A 17,877-nucleotide genomic window follows, 5' to 3' on the forward strand; every position below is an offset into this window, starting at 1 on the left:
GGCAGAATAACTGAGGCAGAAGAACGGATAAGTGACCTGAAAGAATGGTGGAATTCACAGCCGCAGAACATAATTAAGAAAAAGAATGAAAAGAAATGAAGACAGCATAAGAGACCTCTGGGACAACATTAAACACAACAACATTTACATTATAGGGGTGCCAGAAGGAGAAGAGAGAGAGAAAGGACCCAAGAAAATATTTGAAGAGATTATAGTAAAAAAATTCCCTAACATGGGAAAGGAAATAGCCACCCCAGGAAGCACAGAGAGTCCCAGGCAGGATAAACCCAAGGAGAAACATGTTGAGACACATAGTAATCAAACTGGCAAAAATTAAAGGCAAAGAAAAATTACTAAAAGCAACAAGGGAAAAATGACAAATCACATACAAGGGAACTCCCATAAGATTAACAGCTGCTTTCTCAGCAGAAACTCTACAAGCCAGAAGGGAGTGGCATGATATATTTAAAGTGATGAAAGGGAAGAACCTACAACCAAGATTACTCTACCCAGCAAAGATCTCATTCAGATTCGATGGAGAAATCAAAAGTTTTACAGACAAGCAAAAGCTAAGAGAATTCAGCACCACAAAACCAGCTCTACAACAAATGCTAAAGGAACTTCTCTGAGTGGGAAACACAAGAGAAGAAAAGGACCTACAAAAACAACCCAAAACAGTTAAGAAAATGGTCATAGGAACATACATATCGATAATTACCTTAAATGTGAATGGATTAAATGCTCCAACCAAAAGACGCAGGCTTGCTGAATGGATACAAAAACAAGACCCATCTATATGCTGTCTACAAGAGACCCACTTCAGACCTAGGGACACATACAGACTGAAAGTGAGGGGATGGAAAATGATACTCCATGAAAATGGAGATCAAAAGAAAGCTAGAGTAGCAATACTCATATCAGACAAAATAGACTTTAAAATAGAGAATGTTACAAGAGACAAGGAAGGATAATACATAATGATCAAGGGATCAAGAGGAAATAACAATTAGAAATACATATGCACCCAACATAGGAGCACCTCAATAAATAAGGCAAATGTTAACAGTTATAAAAGAGGAAATCAACAGTAACACAATAATAGTGGGGGACGTTAACACCTCACTTACACCAATGAACAGATCATCCAGACACAAAATTAATAAGGAAACACAGCTTTAAATAACACAATAGACCACACAGACTTAATTGATATTTGTAGGACATTCCATCTGAAAACAGCAGATTACACTTTCTTCTCAAGGGCACACAGAACATTCTCCATGATAGATCACATCTTGGGTCACAAATCAAGCTTTGGTAAATTTAAGAAAATTGAAATCATATCAAGCATCTTTTCTGACCATAATGCTATGAAATTAGAAATAAATTACAGGGAAAAAAACCCGTAAAAATCACAAACACATGGAGGCTAAACAATACATTACTAAATAACCAAGACATCACTGAAGAAATCAAAAAATACCTAGAGACAAATGACAACAAAAACATGACGATCCAACACCTATGGGATGGGGCTTCCCTGGTGGCACAGTGGTTGAGAGTCCGCCTGCCGATACAGGGCACATGGGTTCATGTCCCGGTCTGGGAAGATCCCACATGCGGTGGAGTGGCTGGGCCTGTGAGCCATGGCCGCTGAGCCTGCGTGTCTGGAGCCTGTGCTCCTCAATGGGAGAGGCCATAACAGTGAGAGGCCTGTGTACCGCAAAAAACAAAAACAAAACAAAACAAAAACGTATGGGATGCAGCAAAAGCAGTTCTAAGAGGGAAATTTATAGCAATACAATCCTACCTCAAGAAACAACAAAAATCTCAAATAAACAATCTAACCTTACACCTAAAGGAACTAGAGAAAGAAAAACAAAAAAAACCCAAAGTTAGTAGAAGGAAAGAAATCATAAAGATCAAAGCAGAAATAAATGGAATAGAAACAAAGAAAACAATATCAAAGATCAATAAAACTAAATAAAACCTGGTTCTTTGAGAAGATACACAAAATTGATAAACCTTTAGCCACACTAATCAAGAAAAAGAGGGAGAGGACTCAAATCAATAAAATGAGAAATGAAAAAGCAGAAATTACAATGGACAATGCAGAAATACAAAGCATTGTAAGAGACTACTACAAGGAACTCTATACCAGTAAAATGGACAACATGAAAGAAATGGACAAATTCTTAGAAAGGTATAACCTTCCAAGACCAAAGTAGGAAGAAATAGAAAATATGAACAGACCAATCACATGTAATGAAATTGAAACTGTGATTAAAAATCTTCCAACAAAGTAAAGTCCAGGACCAGATGGGTTCACAGGGGTATTCTATCAAACATTTAGAGAAGAGCTAACACCTATCCTTCTCAAACTCTTCCAAAAAACTGCAGAGGAAGGAACACTACGAAACTCATTCTACAAGGTCATCATCACCCTGATATCAAAACCAGACAAAGATACCACAAAAAAAGGAAATTACAGACCAATATCACTGATGAATATAGACGTAAAAATCCTCAACAAAATACTAGCAAACAGAATCCAACAAAACATTAAAAGGATCATACACCATGATCAAGTGGGATTTAGCCCAGGGATGCAAGGATTCTTCAACATACGTAAATCAATGTGATACACCATATTAACAAATTGAAGAATAAAAACCATGTGATCTCCTCAATAGATGCAGAAAAAGCTTTTGACAAAAATCAACACTCATTTCTGATAAAAACTCTCCAGAAAGTGGGCATAGAGGGAACCTACCTCAACATAATAGAAGCCATATGTGACAAACCCACAGCAAACATCATTCTCGGGCTTCCCTGGTGGCACAGTGTTTGAGAGTCCACCTGCTGATGCAGGGGACGTGGGTTCGTGCCCCAGTCCGGGAGGATCCCACGCGCTGCGGAGCAGCTGGACCCGTGAGCGATGGCCGCTGAGCCTGCGCATCCAGAGCCTGTGCTCCGCAATGGGAGAGGCCACAACAGTGAGAGGCCCGCATACCACAAAAACAAAAAACATCATTCTCAATGATGAAAAACTGAAAGCATGTCTCTAAGATCAGGAAATAGACAAGGATGCCCACTCTTGCCATCATTATTCAACATAGTTTTGCAAGTCCTAGCAATGGCAATCAGAGAAGAAAAAGAAATAAAAGGAATACAAATTGGAAAAGAAAAAGCAAAACTGTCACTGTTTGCAGATGACATGATACTACACATAGATAATCCTAAAGATACCATCAGAAAACTAATACAGCTAATCCATGAATCTGGTAAAGTTTCAGGATACAAAATTAATGCACAGAAATCTCTTGCATTGCTATAAACTAACAACAAAAGATCAGAAAGAGAAATTAAGGAAACAATTCCATTCACCACTGCAACAAGAAGAATAAAATACCTAGGAATAAACCTACCTAAGGAGGTAAAAGACCTGTATTCAGAAAACTATCAGACACTGATGAAAGAAAGCAAAGATGACACAAACAGATTGACAGATATACTATGTTCTTGGATTGGAAGAAAGAACATTGTGAAAATGACTATACTACCCAAAGCAACCTACAGATTCAATATAATCCCTATCAAATTACCAATGGCATTTTTTACAGAACTAGAACAAAAAATGTTAAAATTTATATGGAGACACAAAAGACCCTGAGTAGTCAATGCAGACTTGAGGGAAAAAAACAGAGCTGAAGGAATCCGGCTCCCTGACTTCAGACTATACCACAAAGCTACAGTCATCAAGACAGTATGGTATGGACACTAAAACAGAAATATAGATCTATGGAACAGGATAGAAAGCCCAGAGATAAACCCACGCACCTATGGTCAACTAAGCTGTGATAAAGGAGGCAAGAATATACAGTAGAGAAAAGACAGTCTCTTCAATAAGTGGTGCTGGGAAAACTGGACAGCTACATGTAAAATGAAATTAGAATACTCTGTAACACCATATACAAAAATAAACTCAAAATGTATTAAAGACCTAAATGTAAGACTGGACACCATAAAACTCTGAGAGGAAAACATACGAAGAACACTCTCTGACATAAATCACAGCAAGATCTTTTTGACCCACCTCCTAGAGTAATGGAAATAAAAACAAAAATAAACAAATGGGACCTAATGAAACTTCAAAGCTTTTGCACAGCAAAGGAAACTATAAGACAAAAAGACAGCCCTCAGAATGGGTGAAAATGTTTGCCATCGAATCGATGGACAAAGGATTAATCTCCAAACTATATAAACAGCTCATGCAGCTCAATATGAAAAAAAAAAAAAAAAATCAAAAAATGGGCAGAAGACCTAAATAGATATTTCTCTAAAGAAGATATACAGATGGCCACAGGCACAAGAAAAGCTGTACAACATCACTAATTATTAGAGAAATGCAAATCAAAACTACAATGAGTTATCACCTCACACTGGTTAGAAAGGGCATCATCAGAAAATCTACAAACAACAAATGCTGGAGAGGGTGTGGAGAAAAGGGAACCCTCTTGCACTGCTGGTGGGAATGTAAACTGATACAGCCCTTATGGAGGACAGCCTTAAAAAATTAAAAGCAGAATTACCATGTGACCCAGCAATTCCACTACTGGGCATATACCCAGAGATAACCATAATTCAAAAACACACATGCACCCCAATGTTCACTGCAGCACTATTTACAATACTCAGGTCATGGAAGCAACCTAAATGCCCATCAACAGACGAATGGATAAAGCAGATGTGGTAGGTATACACAATGGAATATTACTCAGCCATAAGAAGGAACGAAATTGGGTCATTTGTAGAGACATGGATGGACCTAGAGAGTGTCATAGAGAGTGAAGCAAGACAGAAAGGGAAAAACAAATACCGTATATTAATGCATATATATAGAATGTAGAAAAATGGCACTGATGAACTGGTTTGCAAAGCAGAAATAGAGACACAGATGTAGAGAACCAACATATGGACACCAAGAGGGGAAAGCGGGGTGCACAGGTGGGTGGTGGTGGTGGTGGCGGGATGAATTGGGAGATTGGGATTGACATACATACACTAATATGTAAAAAATAGAGAACTAATAAGAACCTGCTGTATAAAAAACAAATAAATAAAATTAAATTCAAAAATAAAATAAAATTTTTCCCAATACTGGGGAAAAAAAGAGGATGTGGTATATATATACAGTGGAATATTAGTCAGTCATAAAAAAGAATGAAATATTGCTATTTGCAGCAAGATGGATGGACCTAGAGAATATCACACTAAGTGAAGAAAATAAGAGAAAGACAAATATTATATGATATCACTTATATGTGGAATCTAAAAAATAATAGAAATGAATCTATATAAAAAATAGAAACAGACTCACAGACATAGAAAACAAGCTTATGGTTACCAAATGGGAAATGGAAGGGGGGGAGGGATAAATCAGGAGTACAGATTAACAGATACAAACTACCTGTATGTAAAATAGATACACAACAAGCATTTACTGTATAACATAGGGAAATACATTCAATATCTTGTAATAACCTATAATGGAAAATAATCTGAAAAAATTCTATATGTATAACTGAATCACTTTGCTGTACACCTGAAATGAACACAATATTGTACATCAACTATACTTCAGTTTTAAAAAAAAAAGATTCACATTAATAAGCCGTGCTGGGGCTTCCCTGGTGGCGCAGTGGTTGAGAGTCCGCCTGCCTATGCAGGGGACACGGGTTCGTGCCCCGGTCCGGGAAGATCCCACATGCCGCGGAGCAGCTAGGCCCATGAGCCATGGCCGCTGAGCTTGTGCGTCCGGAGCCTGTGCTCCGCAACGGGAGAGGCCACTACAGTGAGAGGCCCATGTACCGCAAAAATAAATAAATAAATAAATAAGCCATGCTAAGTAAAAGTAAAGTATTCAGGCATTACAACTAAAATGTGCTATTGTTCAGTATTAACAAGAAATTCCCTCCAATCACCACCAATAAGGGCTGAGAGAAAGAAAATAATCCCCATTAACATAAAGTCTCTTACCTTCCATACTGGTTCTCCAGTGCTGTTTTTAATATGAGGCACATTAAAATTCAACATACGCTTCAAAGCCACTGGAAATGAAAACAGTCTTATTAAATATTACCAGTGTTTTTAGGATTTCACTTTTCTACCACACTTATTACTTATTACCTCAAAACAAAATGCACAAATCACTCTAGTAAAACTGATTAATCAATATTAATGCATATGTAGAAGTAGGGCCAGACTCTGTAAGACGGTTTCATCAACAACTGAAGGGATGTTGTCTGGGAGATTTTCTAATTTAAGCATCTTTGCCCAGATTAAAATGTGAAAAATGTTCAGGAAGAAGCCTTTTCCATGTCTCCTGATGATACCACACTACATTTTATATAAATGCAAAAAGGAATTGTCAATCACGACCTTGCAGTGGCCTCGATAGATAACTGGTGCTGTTGTCTATTTACTGTGTGGCAGAAAGCATAGATTAAGTTTTTCTAAAAAAAAAAAAATCCTCTATGATATATTTAATTGGCTCATATTTAAATGGTTTAAAACCTAAATACAGCAGATCTATTTTTTAGTTATCCTGGAATGCATTCTACAGCCAATTTATCCTGTCAGATTCACTAGTGAGACTTTCCTATAGATGTGGTAGGTAACTGATAACTCCTGCTTAAAAAATATACAATTCTATAATCATAGAAGTTATGCTCTATGTCTTATAGTATTTTCTGGTTTTTACTGCTCATCTGTTCATGTGTTACAGCAGACTCAGAAATATTTTCTAAGGGAAATAAAAATCTTGATACACTTTTATGTGAAGTTGAGACAGCCAAATATTCAAGGGAGGGTAGTAGTTATCTGATTAAATGTTTAAATGATTGGTAACCTTAAAATCTACTCCGTTGATTTTTAAAAAGCATTTGGATTAGGTTTTATTAAGCAATACAGAATAATCTACCAGCTAAACACCTACCAGAGAAGATTATAATACTCAAATCACCTGTGCATCAATTTACAACATTCACTCAGCAGAAAAACTTCTATTAAATGCTTATGTCTTGAAGCAGGTTAAAATAATAAGAGATTGCACTTCAGTGATATATTTATATATGTATAGAGATACAGAGGTGATTTGTTGGTAAAATGTTAGTACCTAATATCCAGCCAATAATAATATACATAATATATCGCCCATAATTTAGACCTACTTCAGAAGCTCACAGATACTACAATAGTTCACAGAGGACACCTAGGAAGAATCACAACCTGTGGTGCATATGAGTTCCAAGTACATGGTGTTCTCCAGAGCTTCGCTAACTGAAAGAAGCCCATATCAGCAGATATTCCCACGTTTGCCTTCTCAGCTCCATCTTGGTGAATTTCCCCATTTCTGAGCCTTGGCTAACTTGTTAACAGGGATTCTGACACAATGGATTTGTTAATAAAGTACATGGCCTAAGACTCAATTGTGATTTATTTCCCAAAACATTCTCAATAGGCATCAGGGAAATGTTTACTTGTCCTACTATAGCACATAGTTTACCTTTCTCTCAAAGTAAGACAGAACTCAACTGGAGTACTAATTTGATAAACCTGGCATAACCTATGTAGTAATGATGTGAAATCTTGCTGCAATGAAGTTTATTTCTGCAGAAATCCATATTATACTACTAGACTTTAACATTCTACAAAGTTTCTGCATATAAAAATTACTACCATCCAAATTTCATTTTTCACAAAGCTCCTTTGTATTGGTACAGTCCCCCTTAACATGTTATTTTTTATTTTACTACTTATATGTAGTAAAATACGTATCATACTACTAATATGTAGTATGACCTAATTCATTAAGGTTCATTAAGTTGTCAGAACCATACTGCAAAGACAAGTGGGGCTTCTATTTGCTTACACAGATAAAATGAATGGCAGTTATTTCCCAAATTTTATTTGGACTTTCATATATTTAAGTTACACCTGACTTCATCTGATAGCTTACACTACATTATCTATTGGGGAAATGCAGAACACAACTCATTATGCACTGTGTCGTTAGTAAATTGAAGTCTATCATTAATTTTTCTTTGAATTGCAAAGGAAGGAATCAAGTACAGCCAAAATCCTTTCTGTAGGTCATATTAATTGTAACCAGTTATATTCCTATTCCGATTTATATGCAAAAGAACATAATTAAAAGAGACAGAACTCCCAAATATGCAAATTCTTAATGGCTTATCTCTATTAGCTTCTCAGAATTTACAGTTTGCCAACTTTCAAGACAATTAGCTAACAGGTATAAACCAAGTTGCCATCAGAAGTTTCCAAAAAATAAGGCAAAACTAAAAGTATCTAAGGTGGAAAAAATATCAAAGCTCAAGGGAAAGAATATGTATTTTTTAAAACCATACTTCACGGTATAAATGGAAGCTATATAACTATGCTCTGTTAAACATGAAACTAATAATGCGTAGTTTAAAAACACTAATTTGCCAAGTAATGAAAATGGGAAAGGTATTAATTCATTCGTTTTGCCATTCTTATATCCCATTCCAGCATGCTGAAGACGGAAATCTTTATCACAAGGCGTTTCTCTTCAGGTACCCCCAAAGACTGGTCCACAGGAGAGAAATGGCAGCATGTAATCTGCTCTGAAAAGAGCATCTAAATTTGTAACTGTGGTGTAAGTGCCGGAAAATGAAACTTTCAACATTAAAATGGGAGAGAACTTAACCACGCGCAGAAACAAACCCTAAGGCCTCATAGGTGGCAACACAGGGCTGGAAATGCCAGGTGCCAGATCTGGTCGCCATGGCCTTTTGAGGCCCAGTAGGAAAGAGACAAGAGCAGGACCGCAGCAACCCGCTCACCCCTGAAGCCCCTTCTCCGGCACCACATCTGAGAGCCGAGTTCTCAAGCTAATGGCATCTCTTCCCTAAAAACTCAAAAGGGGAAGGGCTCCCGATGGTCTGAGAACGGGATTAAACTATTGGAGGTCCGTCTCCGAACTGCACGCAACGCTACCGAGTGAGGGCGACAAGAAGAGAAATATGTCCTCACAGCAAGCACAAAACCGCAGGGAAGAGAAGGGAATAAGTCGGTACCTGTTTGTCTCTCTCGAATACTGGCTGCTGCAGCCGCCGCCATCTTGGCTCCCACCATACACTGCCCAGCTGGAGAGCGGAGCCCGATCATGACGTGGCCGCCCCTACCGCCCCGGAAGCAAAGATCGCAGAGGCGGGACCATAGAAGGCCGAACCTCGCATCCTCCAGGGTGACCCTCCCATACTCTCAGCTTTCTCCACAAAACTTGAGACCCAACGTGGGAATAATACACGAACACCTGGCAGTGTTTACTCTCCAGCGGCGGAATAGTAGGAATTTTTACCCTAATCAAGCCACAGCTTCTCAAAGGGTAGCTGCTTTAAAGTGAGCTCTTAGGGCAGGAGCGTGTTGTAGTGCTAAGAACCTAAATACCGAACTGTTACTTTGGTCGTCTACAGATCTCTTGTGATGATAATAATCTAGGAGCTTAAGGATCACAGGACTAAAGTAAATGAAGCTCCTGGAACAAAACTGGCACTTAAATGCTAGCTCCCTTTTCTGTTTCCCCAGTGCAGCAGGAAGGGTCTCCCGTTTGCTCCTTTTCTGGGAAACAGGCGGCTTCGGAGCATTGCTCTAATCAGGCAGATTTCTTAATCTCATCTGTTAGGGAAAATGGTCTAGCTGCATGGGGTTGCTTTGCCTACATGGGCACAGAAGCCAGGAAAGCGCAAAATGGCAGTTCGTATTTTCCTCCTTTTAGTAACTGTAAAATCACAAAACATTACTTTGGCAGGGGGTGTAAGTGGATAGTGCAGGTGTCTTAATGTACACTTAAAGCCATGTGATGACAAAATGTATCCAATATTAATTATTTCTAATTTAATCCATAGATTATTTTACTGGATGTCAAAAATGGACACAACTCATTTCCCATATGATCAACAGAGTTCACTTAGGATATTAAATTAGTTATTGAATATGTTCATTCTGAAGCTTCACCAAATTCTGAAATGAAATTATAGACCCTGTGCCTCAAAAACTGGTTTGAACACTTAACTTTTCGAATTTATGAGAAATTAAGTTACCCCAACGATTACATAAAGAGCAAATTTTTTTTTTTTTTTTTTTTTTTTTTTTTTTGTGGTACGCGGGCCTCTCACTGCCGTGGCCTCTCCCGCTGCGAAGCACAGGCTCCGGACGCGCAGGCCCAGCGGCCATGGCTCACGGGCCCAGCCGCTCCGCGGCACGTGGGATCCTCCCGGACCGGGGCACGAACCCGTGACCCCCGCATCGGTAGGCGGACTCCCAACCACTGCGCCACCAGGGAAGCCCAAGAGCAAATTTTTTAAACAAAACACAAAAGTTTTTTATGAAACTTAAGACAGGTGATCTCATTCTTAATGCCATTAGGGAACACCCTAGATCTGGACCTACATTCTTTTTTTCTCCTTGTGTAAATTTTTTTCACCTTTTTTGCGGGTATAATTGATAAATTTGGCAACATATCTGAAACGTACATTGCGATATGATATATATGTATACATTGTGAAAGAATTCCCCCCACTTATTTACCACATCTATCATCTCACATATATATTTTTTTATTTTTTGGTGAAAACTTTTGAGTTCTACTCTCTTAGCATATTTCAATTATACAGTAAACTACAGTCACATTATATATTAGATCCTCAGACCATACTCATAGCTGATTTTTTACTGCTTCCTATATATGGAATTAAAAAAAAGAAAAGTGGAATCACCAATGAACTAGGTGTGTTGCAATTAAACAGAAATGACATTTCCTGCCCTACGGGAAAGTTCTACTTAATTTTTTGTCTTCATGGAATATAAAATAAACAGGCTTTCCCACTGTCAACATCTGAGAGCCCAATCTTGTTCATTTGGTTACTTCTACCTTCAAATGCAAATCTATCTAACCATTTCAGAGCTCCAGCATAGACCTCCCAAAATATATGACTAATATGACATAGAACACTAAGGCATGTTTAACATTTGTGTACAGTATATACATTTGAAATGATAAAAACTGTCCTGACCAAGGAGTGCACATAGTGTGGGCAAACAAATGTATAGGAAATGTATGTCCCACAGAACAGTGGCAGTAAACAGTCCCTGTAATGCTAAGAGTAAGGTATTTGTAATGTGTTATTAGAATAAGGAAAGAATTAAACTATGGCTGTTAAGAGTGTTAGTTAACCTAATTTTTTTAGCTGTTTAACTGACTACCTACCCAAATTTTTGGCTAAAATAATATAATTATTCTGGCAAACTATTATTTTACATTAGGGGACAGATAGTTTTAACAGAGAATATCTAAGAACAACTCATTCAAGAGAGGTTCCTATGTGTCAGCCAATAACTGCTTGCAGGATCTCTCAAATGCGGAAAGGATCTATTATCTACACAGTATTGTCAGAATCTTAACCTTGTTAAATCCGAACAAGTTACTTGATTTAGTTTATATAAGCACTTCACATTTAGTAGCAGAAACACATTTATTTAGAAAAATTCATTATAAGTGTCATGTTTCTTTGTTGTACCTGAAGTCTTTTAAAAAAAGGGAAACTAGGCTGACATAAACTATCACCTAACATAATACCTGGCATACAGTAGATATTGGAATATGTTTGGCAATTTGAAAAGATAACAGTCAAAATGAGAACTTGAATATAGGATTTCTTCAAAGCAATCCAAATTTTCCTAAACTATACGTAATATACATTCAAGTGATCCATCAATGTGTTTTTATGCTTTATATAGCATTACTTAGAGCATAAACCTAGTTTAATAGCTTATTGTAAAATTAGCAACAAAGCTGTGATAAGCACTATATATAAGAATTACACATTTATAAATAGAATCTTGTTCTAATCATTTTCTTATAATGACTGAAGGTAAAAGGCAAAGTCACTGAGAAAAATTACCTATTATATTACACTCTCCTTTACTGCACATTTAGCATTGAGTACAAAAGTTCCAAGAGCTTCCATATAATTAGGGGAAAAAATTATAAGAAGTTTGGAATAAAGCAGAAGCCAAAGTAAATTCTCTAGTAATCAAATGAAAGCTTTTTACTTGACCCAAACAAATAATGACTAATTTATAATATGGAAATTAAATATTACAAAGTATAAAGTCATGAGCTAGTTTCTGATGAGATGTTTTAAAGAATCTTTACCTTAAATACTAAAATAGTAAAATGACTAAGTACAAGAATAGTAGAGAGTTGTATAAAATGCCTTCAGATGAAGTTCTCACACCAAAAAATTTAAAATTGTTTAAAAAAAATGAATATAAAACTAACCTAAGACCATTAACAGTAGATGCATATAAGGCGAATTTATGCTTTTTCTTGATAATGAGAGTAACAGAAAACAAGCTTGAAATATATGGCATTTAGATGATTGAAATATTTAAGAAATACATATACACATTTATAAAGGTTTACAGCATAATTCCTTTTTAAAATCAATGCAGTAGGAATTATGCATTGGCTATAACAATGAACTGAAAAAGAACAAACATAATACCAACGATTTGACATAGTAACAATGCAGAAAATAACCTACAGGTTTCTCTGACATATCTTGACTGTAAAGATTAATCTAAAATCATACTGATGGAACATCCTTAAAGCCAGGAAATATTTTGCAATATGAATATTTATACGTCACTTTAAAACGTGAATATACTAAGTTATTTACATCACTTTATCCCTAAGGCCCTGTCTACACATAAAAGAATTGAAACACTTTTTAATTGTAGCCAACCCAAGCACACTGCCTTCCCACCAGCCCTCCCCACCCAAAAAGCATGTGAGCTTTAACAGCTTTAATTACTACTGTAATTAAATGAATTCAAACTACAAATAACCAGAAAATAGCTTTAATTAGGTTTTCTGGTTTGTATTGGTTTAATGGTTTTTAAAATTTTATAAAAACTAGGTAGGTTAAGAAATGAAATATCCAGTTTATCAACACATTTGGAATAAAAGCTGTATGGTGAAGTTAAACCTCTTTTTTGATAATTGATCCTTTAATTACTTTTTTTTTTTTTTTTTTTGCGGTACGCAGGCCTCTCACTAATGTGGCCTTTCCCGTTGCGGAGCACAGGTTCCGGAGGCGTAGACTCAGCGGCCGTGGCTCACGCACGGGCCTAGCCACTCCGCGGCATGTGGGATCTTCCCGGACCGGGGCACGAACCCGTGTTCCCTGCATCAGCAGGCGGACTCTCAACCACTGCACCACCAGGGAAGCCCCTTTTAATTACTTTTGATAATTTAACAGAATTCAACACAAGACAAAGAAATGCCTTGTTTAATGTTTTAAAACCTTCAAGTTAAAGTTAAACTTTAATTTGCTGGGTCTGTTAGAAAATGTAACAAAATTACACTAGGATTATGTTTTAATTTTCCTTTGGTATTAATAAGAGATTTATTGCCAGTATCAAACCAATCCTGTCATTTGTCTTTAAAAATATCAATAATTTAAGGATGCTTCTTGGAGAGGATGAGAATATGATGGCTGATACCTCCTTTATGCAGCAAGAAAAATGTGCTGAAAACCAAGCATTTTACCTCTCATACAATTTATTCTGGTGAAAAACCCATTTATATTTGATAACAGATTAGGGACATTAGACTTTTCCAGTTTCTTCTTTTTCAAGAGTACAAATATGGTGACACAACTATGGGATTAGGTATCTTCAAATTGTTATTACATAATCTCGTTACTTCTAGGTATTCTTTGACTTTTAGTAGCATTAATAAAGTTAAAAAAGAAAGGAAACAGAAGAGTTTATAGAAGGATAACAGTTAATTCTGCATGGTTGAGATTTGAGTGGGTTTTTCATTCTATTTGTAATTCTTTCTTACACATTTCTACATTGTTTATATAACAGGTATCTTTCAAAAGCAAAGATGATAACTATATAATGCAATGGTGCCAGTTTACCTTTCATACAACCATCTTGATAATAAATAACTGTCAAATAGCCAAACCTACCAAATGGCAATCCACAGAGATGATTCTATTTAAATAACCTAAAATGTGGATCAGACATAATGTGGTCTAATACCAGACATGGGATACGGGAATAACAAAACATCCTATGATTAAAGCCAAAGGCTTTAAAGAAGACACTTACTTAGGGATTTTCAACTGTATTTTAATCCACCTCAGAAGTGTTTTAAGACTATGGAATGTCCATAGATTCTAGAATATGTGTGCAATTCTGCTTTTTAATATAATACTTCCCTTTAGGCATAATCTAATTGCAGTGTGGATCTATTTTAACATAACTTAATAATCTAAAAACATTTTTAACAACGAATTTAGTGCCATCCCAGAAAAGGATACATACAACACATATCCCAAAATATATGCCTTTGATTTATATAACAAGATTTATCATTTAGCTTTCCTATTTAATGCTTTAAAATAAAATAAGTAATAATTTGAAAACTGCATAAAAGTAGAAAAATCACTGTGGCATCCTATAGCTAATCCCAATTTACAAAAACAGTGAGTACAAGTTTTCTTCTTATATATAGCATGCTACTATACTTGAAGAAAGTCTGTACAGCCATTCTAAAAGTATTTATATTGAGGTTTATGAAGCATGTATATTAAGAAAATAGAAAAGTATCAACTTTGACTGGTACACCTTAACAAAAAAACTTTTTAGCTTAAGTGGCCAAAATATTCCTATATGTTCATATCATATATTTTATTGGGCCAAGTTTGCTCAAAAGTGATGATGGACAGATTTCTGAAATAAAAAGTATGAACAGCAGCTTTTAAAGAAGCATCTCTTTGTTCAAAACAGTTAATGTCCAATGAAGTGAGAATTTTCTTCCTTTTCTAATCTTAGAGTATTTTTAATAGCAAAGTCCATATTTTCTTGAAATTCTTTATATGTACTGGTGATAGGAAGAGCTAAGCAGTTATTACACTTGTTTCCAACAGGAAAATCCATATGAAGGCACTCAATTGATGGAGTGGGTTTAAATCCAGCAGGTGGAATGGAACTGCAACCAGTAGCAAAAATAAGAATGTCTTCCATTGTTACTGTAGATTTACCATCTGAAAAGAATACCAAAAAAGGAAAAAAAGAAAAAATCCATGTTATATACTGCTACCATCATAGACTCTTCCCCAACTAGACTAGACATGTTGAAAAGCAGACACCCACATTAACAGAGATGCATAAGAGGCAAACTAAATCACTAAGTATAGTAATAGGAAAATGGTATATTGAATGAATACATGTTTATTTGAATTTCAAAGTAGGACTCATACAATCATTTGGTTGACCTACTCACTGTATATTTAAATGTCTTCCTTAATATAAAATTATCATATAGTCCAAGAGGTTCAGTAGGTTTTGAAACTCCATCTTTCGGGGATATGATCCTACAAACAATTTTAAACCACTTCTAGACCATTGCTATTTGATAAACTATTTCAACAAAGGAAAAACTAAGATGGTATAAAACATCCAAACAACCTAGCTAAAAAATTTTCAACTAAAAGTTAAATTGTTTTACACCATATTAAACAGAATGAATTTACACTGCTAAGGCTCAATGATAAATATCATTACCATGCTCTGACCAATGGATAAGGAATAATTCAATTTAACTTAAAATTTAAAAAGGTGAAGTAAATGACTAGCTTTGAGACTATCCTGTGCTGTAGCAACCACCTGTATATTTAAAGTTTTCTAGGAAGAATGCCTTTTACTTCAAATTACCTAGAGGAAAACAACCGAAAAATATAACTTTACTATGTAACCTTTCCTATCACTTTCAACTCAGTCATATAAGCTTGTTTTGAAACAAGTTTTGTAAATAAGTAGTTACATTAAAGTCTTACTATAAAAAGCAAAACTCAAAGAAATAAATATCCCAAAACAAAATTTCTAAGACAGTTAAATAAAAATAAAACATCTACATACCCTCAACAGCCTGTAAGTAACTGTTCCAAAACCCCAAAGCCTGTACGTCAGATAATGTGTGTACTGTAAAAAGATCACTAAGAATTTTTGTGGAAAGATTCTCAGGTTTATGACAGAAGATGTTACAAAATGCTTCTGGATAAGTCTGAATTTTCTCCAAAACACCAAGAGTTTTCAGACCCTGTTTAAAACTTAAAAGAAGAAAAATAATGAGCCAACATTCATACACATGTGTTTGGAATGAACATTTCTAGCTAATTTACTATCACATATATGTGTGGAAAAGACAGAAAAAAAAAAGATGTGGGGAAAAAAAGTGAGGAAAAACACAGAAAAATATGGATACACTTTATGTGATATATTTTCAAATCAATAACAAGCAAATGTATTAATATAAAATGAATATTTTCCATGCCTACATTGTTTGGCTTTATGGAATAGTTTTAAAATTAAGCTAACAATTTTTTATTAAGAGGAAAAAAGTAGATATCTAAAATTTTACACTTCAAAGCTAGTTAGTATAAAATGAAAGACTGCAAAGAAAAAGAATCATAAACTTGAGCCACATAAAAATTTAAAACTTATGTATTGCTAAAAAGAAATTAACAAAGACAAAACAAAGTGGGAAAATACTGATACATGATAGAACACTAATTTCTCTAATATAACAAAAATACAAATCATTTTCTAAAAGAACTCAATAGGAAATACAAAATATGAATGCATTATTAAGAAAATACAAGTAACAAATGAATTTTTAAAAATGCACATTCTCACTAATAAGCAAAGAATGAAGAAGATACCACTGTTGCCTACCAGACTGACTAACCCTAACTGTGGCTCTGGATTCCCTATCCACCTCCTCAGGTACCCTGCTACACTGACTCATCTTCCCTTCTATCTATTAGCTCTTCCTCAAGAGCACAAAAATATGCTTATCTTTCCCATTTTTGAATAAGGGAAAGAATTCACTAAATTCCATCTGCTTTCCTTTGAGACAACCTATGTGAAAGACTTACCTACATTTACTGTCTCCTTTTCTTAATTTCCTATTCACTTTCCCTCTACTCCTTTCTACATCTCAGGAATAACTGCCGTAAGTGCATGAATGATGTATGGGATCAGTCTCCTGGTTTCCCCTTATATCTCTGGCCAGACCTTCTGAGTCTCTTACAAAGCTTCTTCTATCTTTGCTTTGCCTTAAATGTTACTGTTTGTCCCTCATGGATCTGTAACAAGGCAAATTTCTTTTTTCTTACCATATCCCATGGCTTTATTTAAGCAGGTTTATGTTCATTAACTATAAAATCTATTATTTCCAGTCCAGACTATATACCCAACAGACTGCTGGGTACCACATATTCCAAGCACCCAAACTTATTAAGTCCAAAAGAAAGCTAATTAACTTACTACCAAAATCAGAACCGTTAAGTGACAACAAATGCCTCCATCATTCATCCTATTAATGTAGCTAAATCTGAAAGTCATTCTTAACTTTTCCCTCTGCCACTCCTAATTACAAATGCTATGAATTTCCTTTTTTGAAATCCCTTTTATCTGCTCATTTCTCCATATACCAGTGGAACTGTTGTACCAGGTGTGTAAGCTTCCAAGTTGCTTTTCCATGTAAACCCCCGTACTGTCATTCATCCTTAGGTATGTTGGATGGAGGCCCCCAAAAGATATGTCCACATCCTATTCCCTGGAACCTGTGAATGTGATCTTAGTTGGAAAAAGGGTCCAGGCAGATGTAATTAAGTTAACAATCTTGAAATCATTCTACCTAGGTTATCTGGGCTTACCCTAAGTCCAATGACAACTGTCTTTATAAAAGAT

The 17,877-nt window shown here is 35.7% G+C and overlaps 2 protein-coding genes across 17 annotated transcripts in view; both read right to left on the reverse strand.

The window, feature by feature from the left end:
• Nucleotides 1-9,236, reverse strand: part of SCFD1 (sec1 family domain containing 1) — a 130,361-nt gene extending 121,125 nt beyond the window's left edge. Inside the window, exons 1-2 of the mRNA XM_059057225.2 lie at nt 9,123-9,236; nt 6,040-6,110 (exon numbers count right to left, since the gene is read on the reverse strand). Coding sequence (XP_058913208.2) covers nt 6,040-6,110; nt 9,123-9,213 — 162 coding nt within the window. The 5' untranslated portion in view covers nt 9,214-9,236. The remainder of the gene's footprint in view (nt 1-6,039; nt 6,111-9,122) is intronic.
• Nucleotides 9,237-11,563: 2,327 nt separating this feature from the next.
• Nucleotides 11,564-17,877, reverse strand: part of G2E3 (G2/M-phase specific E3 ubiquitin protein ligase) — a 60,061-nt gene continuing 53,747 nt past the window's right edge. For 7 of the 16 annotated variants that reach the window (XM_067028624.1, XM_059057219.2, XM_059057215.2 and 4 more), the window contains 2 exons: nt 16,042-16,232; nt 13,658-15,167 (listed from right to left, as the gene is read on the reverse strand). In XM_067028624.1, the coding sequence (XP_066884725.1) occupies nt 14,911-15,167; nt 16,042-16,232 (448 nt within the window). In that variant the 3' untranslated portion in view covers nt 13,658-14,910. Of the gene's footprint in view, nt 15,168-16,041; nt 16,233-17,877 lie in introns of all 16 variants that reach the window. The other 9 variants (XM_067028627.1, XM_067028620.1, XM_067028626.1 and 6 more) reach the window with 5 other exon arrangements.

This window comes from Kogia breviceps, chromosome 3, assembly GCF_026419965.1.
Source record: "Kogia breviceps isolate mKogBre1 chromosome 3, mKogBre1 haplotype 1, whole genome shotgun sequence".
Lineage (NCBI taxonomy): Eukaryota > Metazoa > Chordata > Mammalia > Artiodactyla > Physeteridae > Kogia > Kogia breviceps.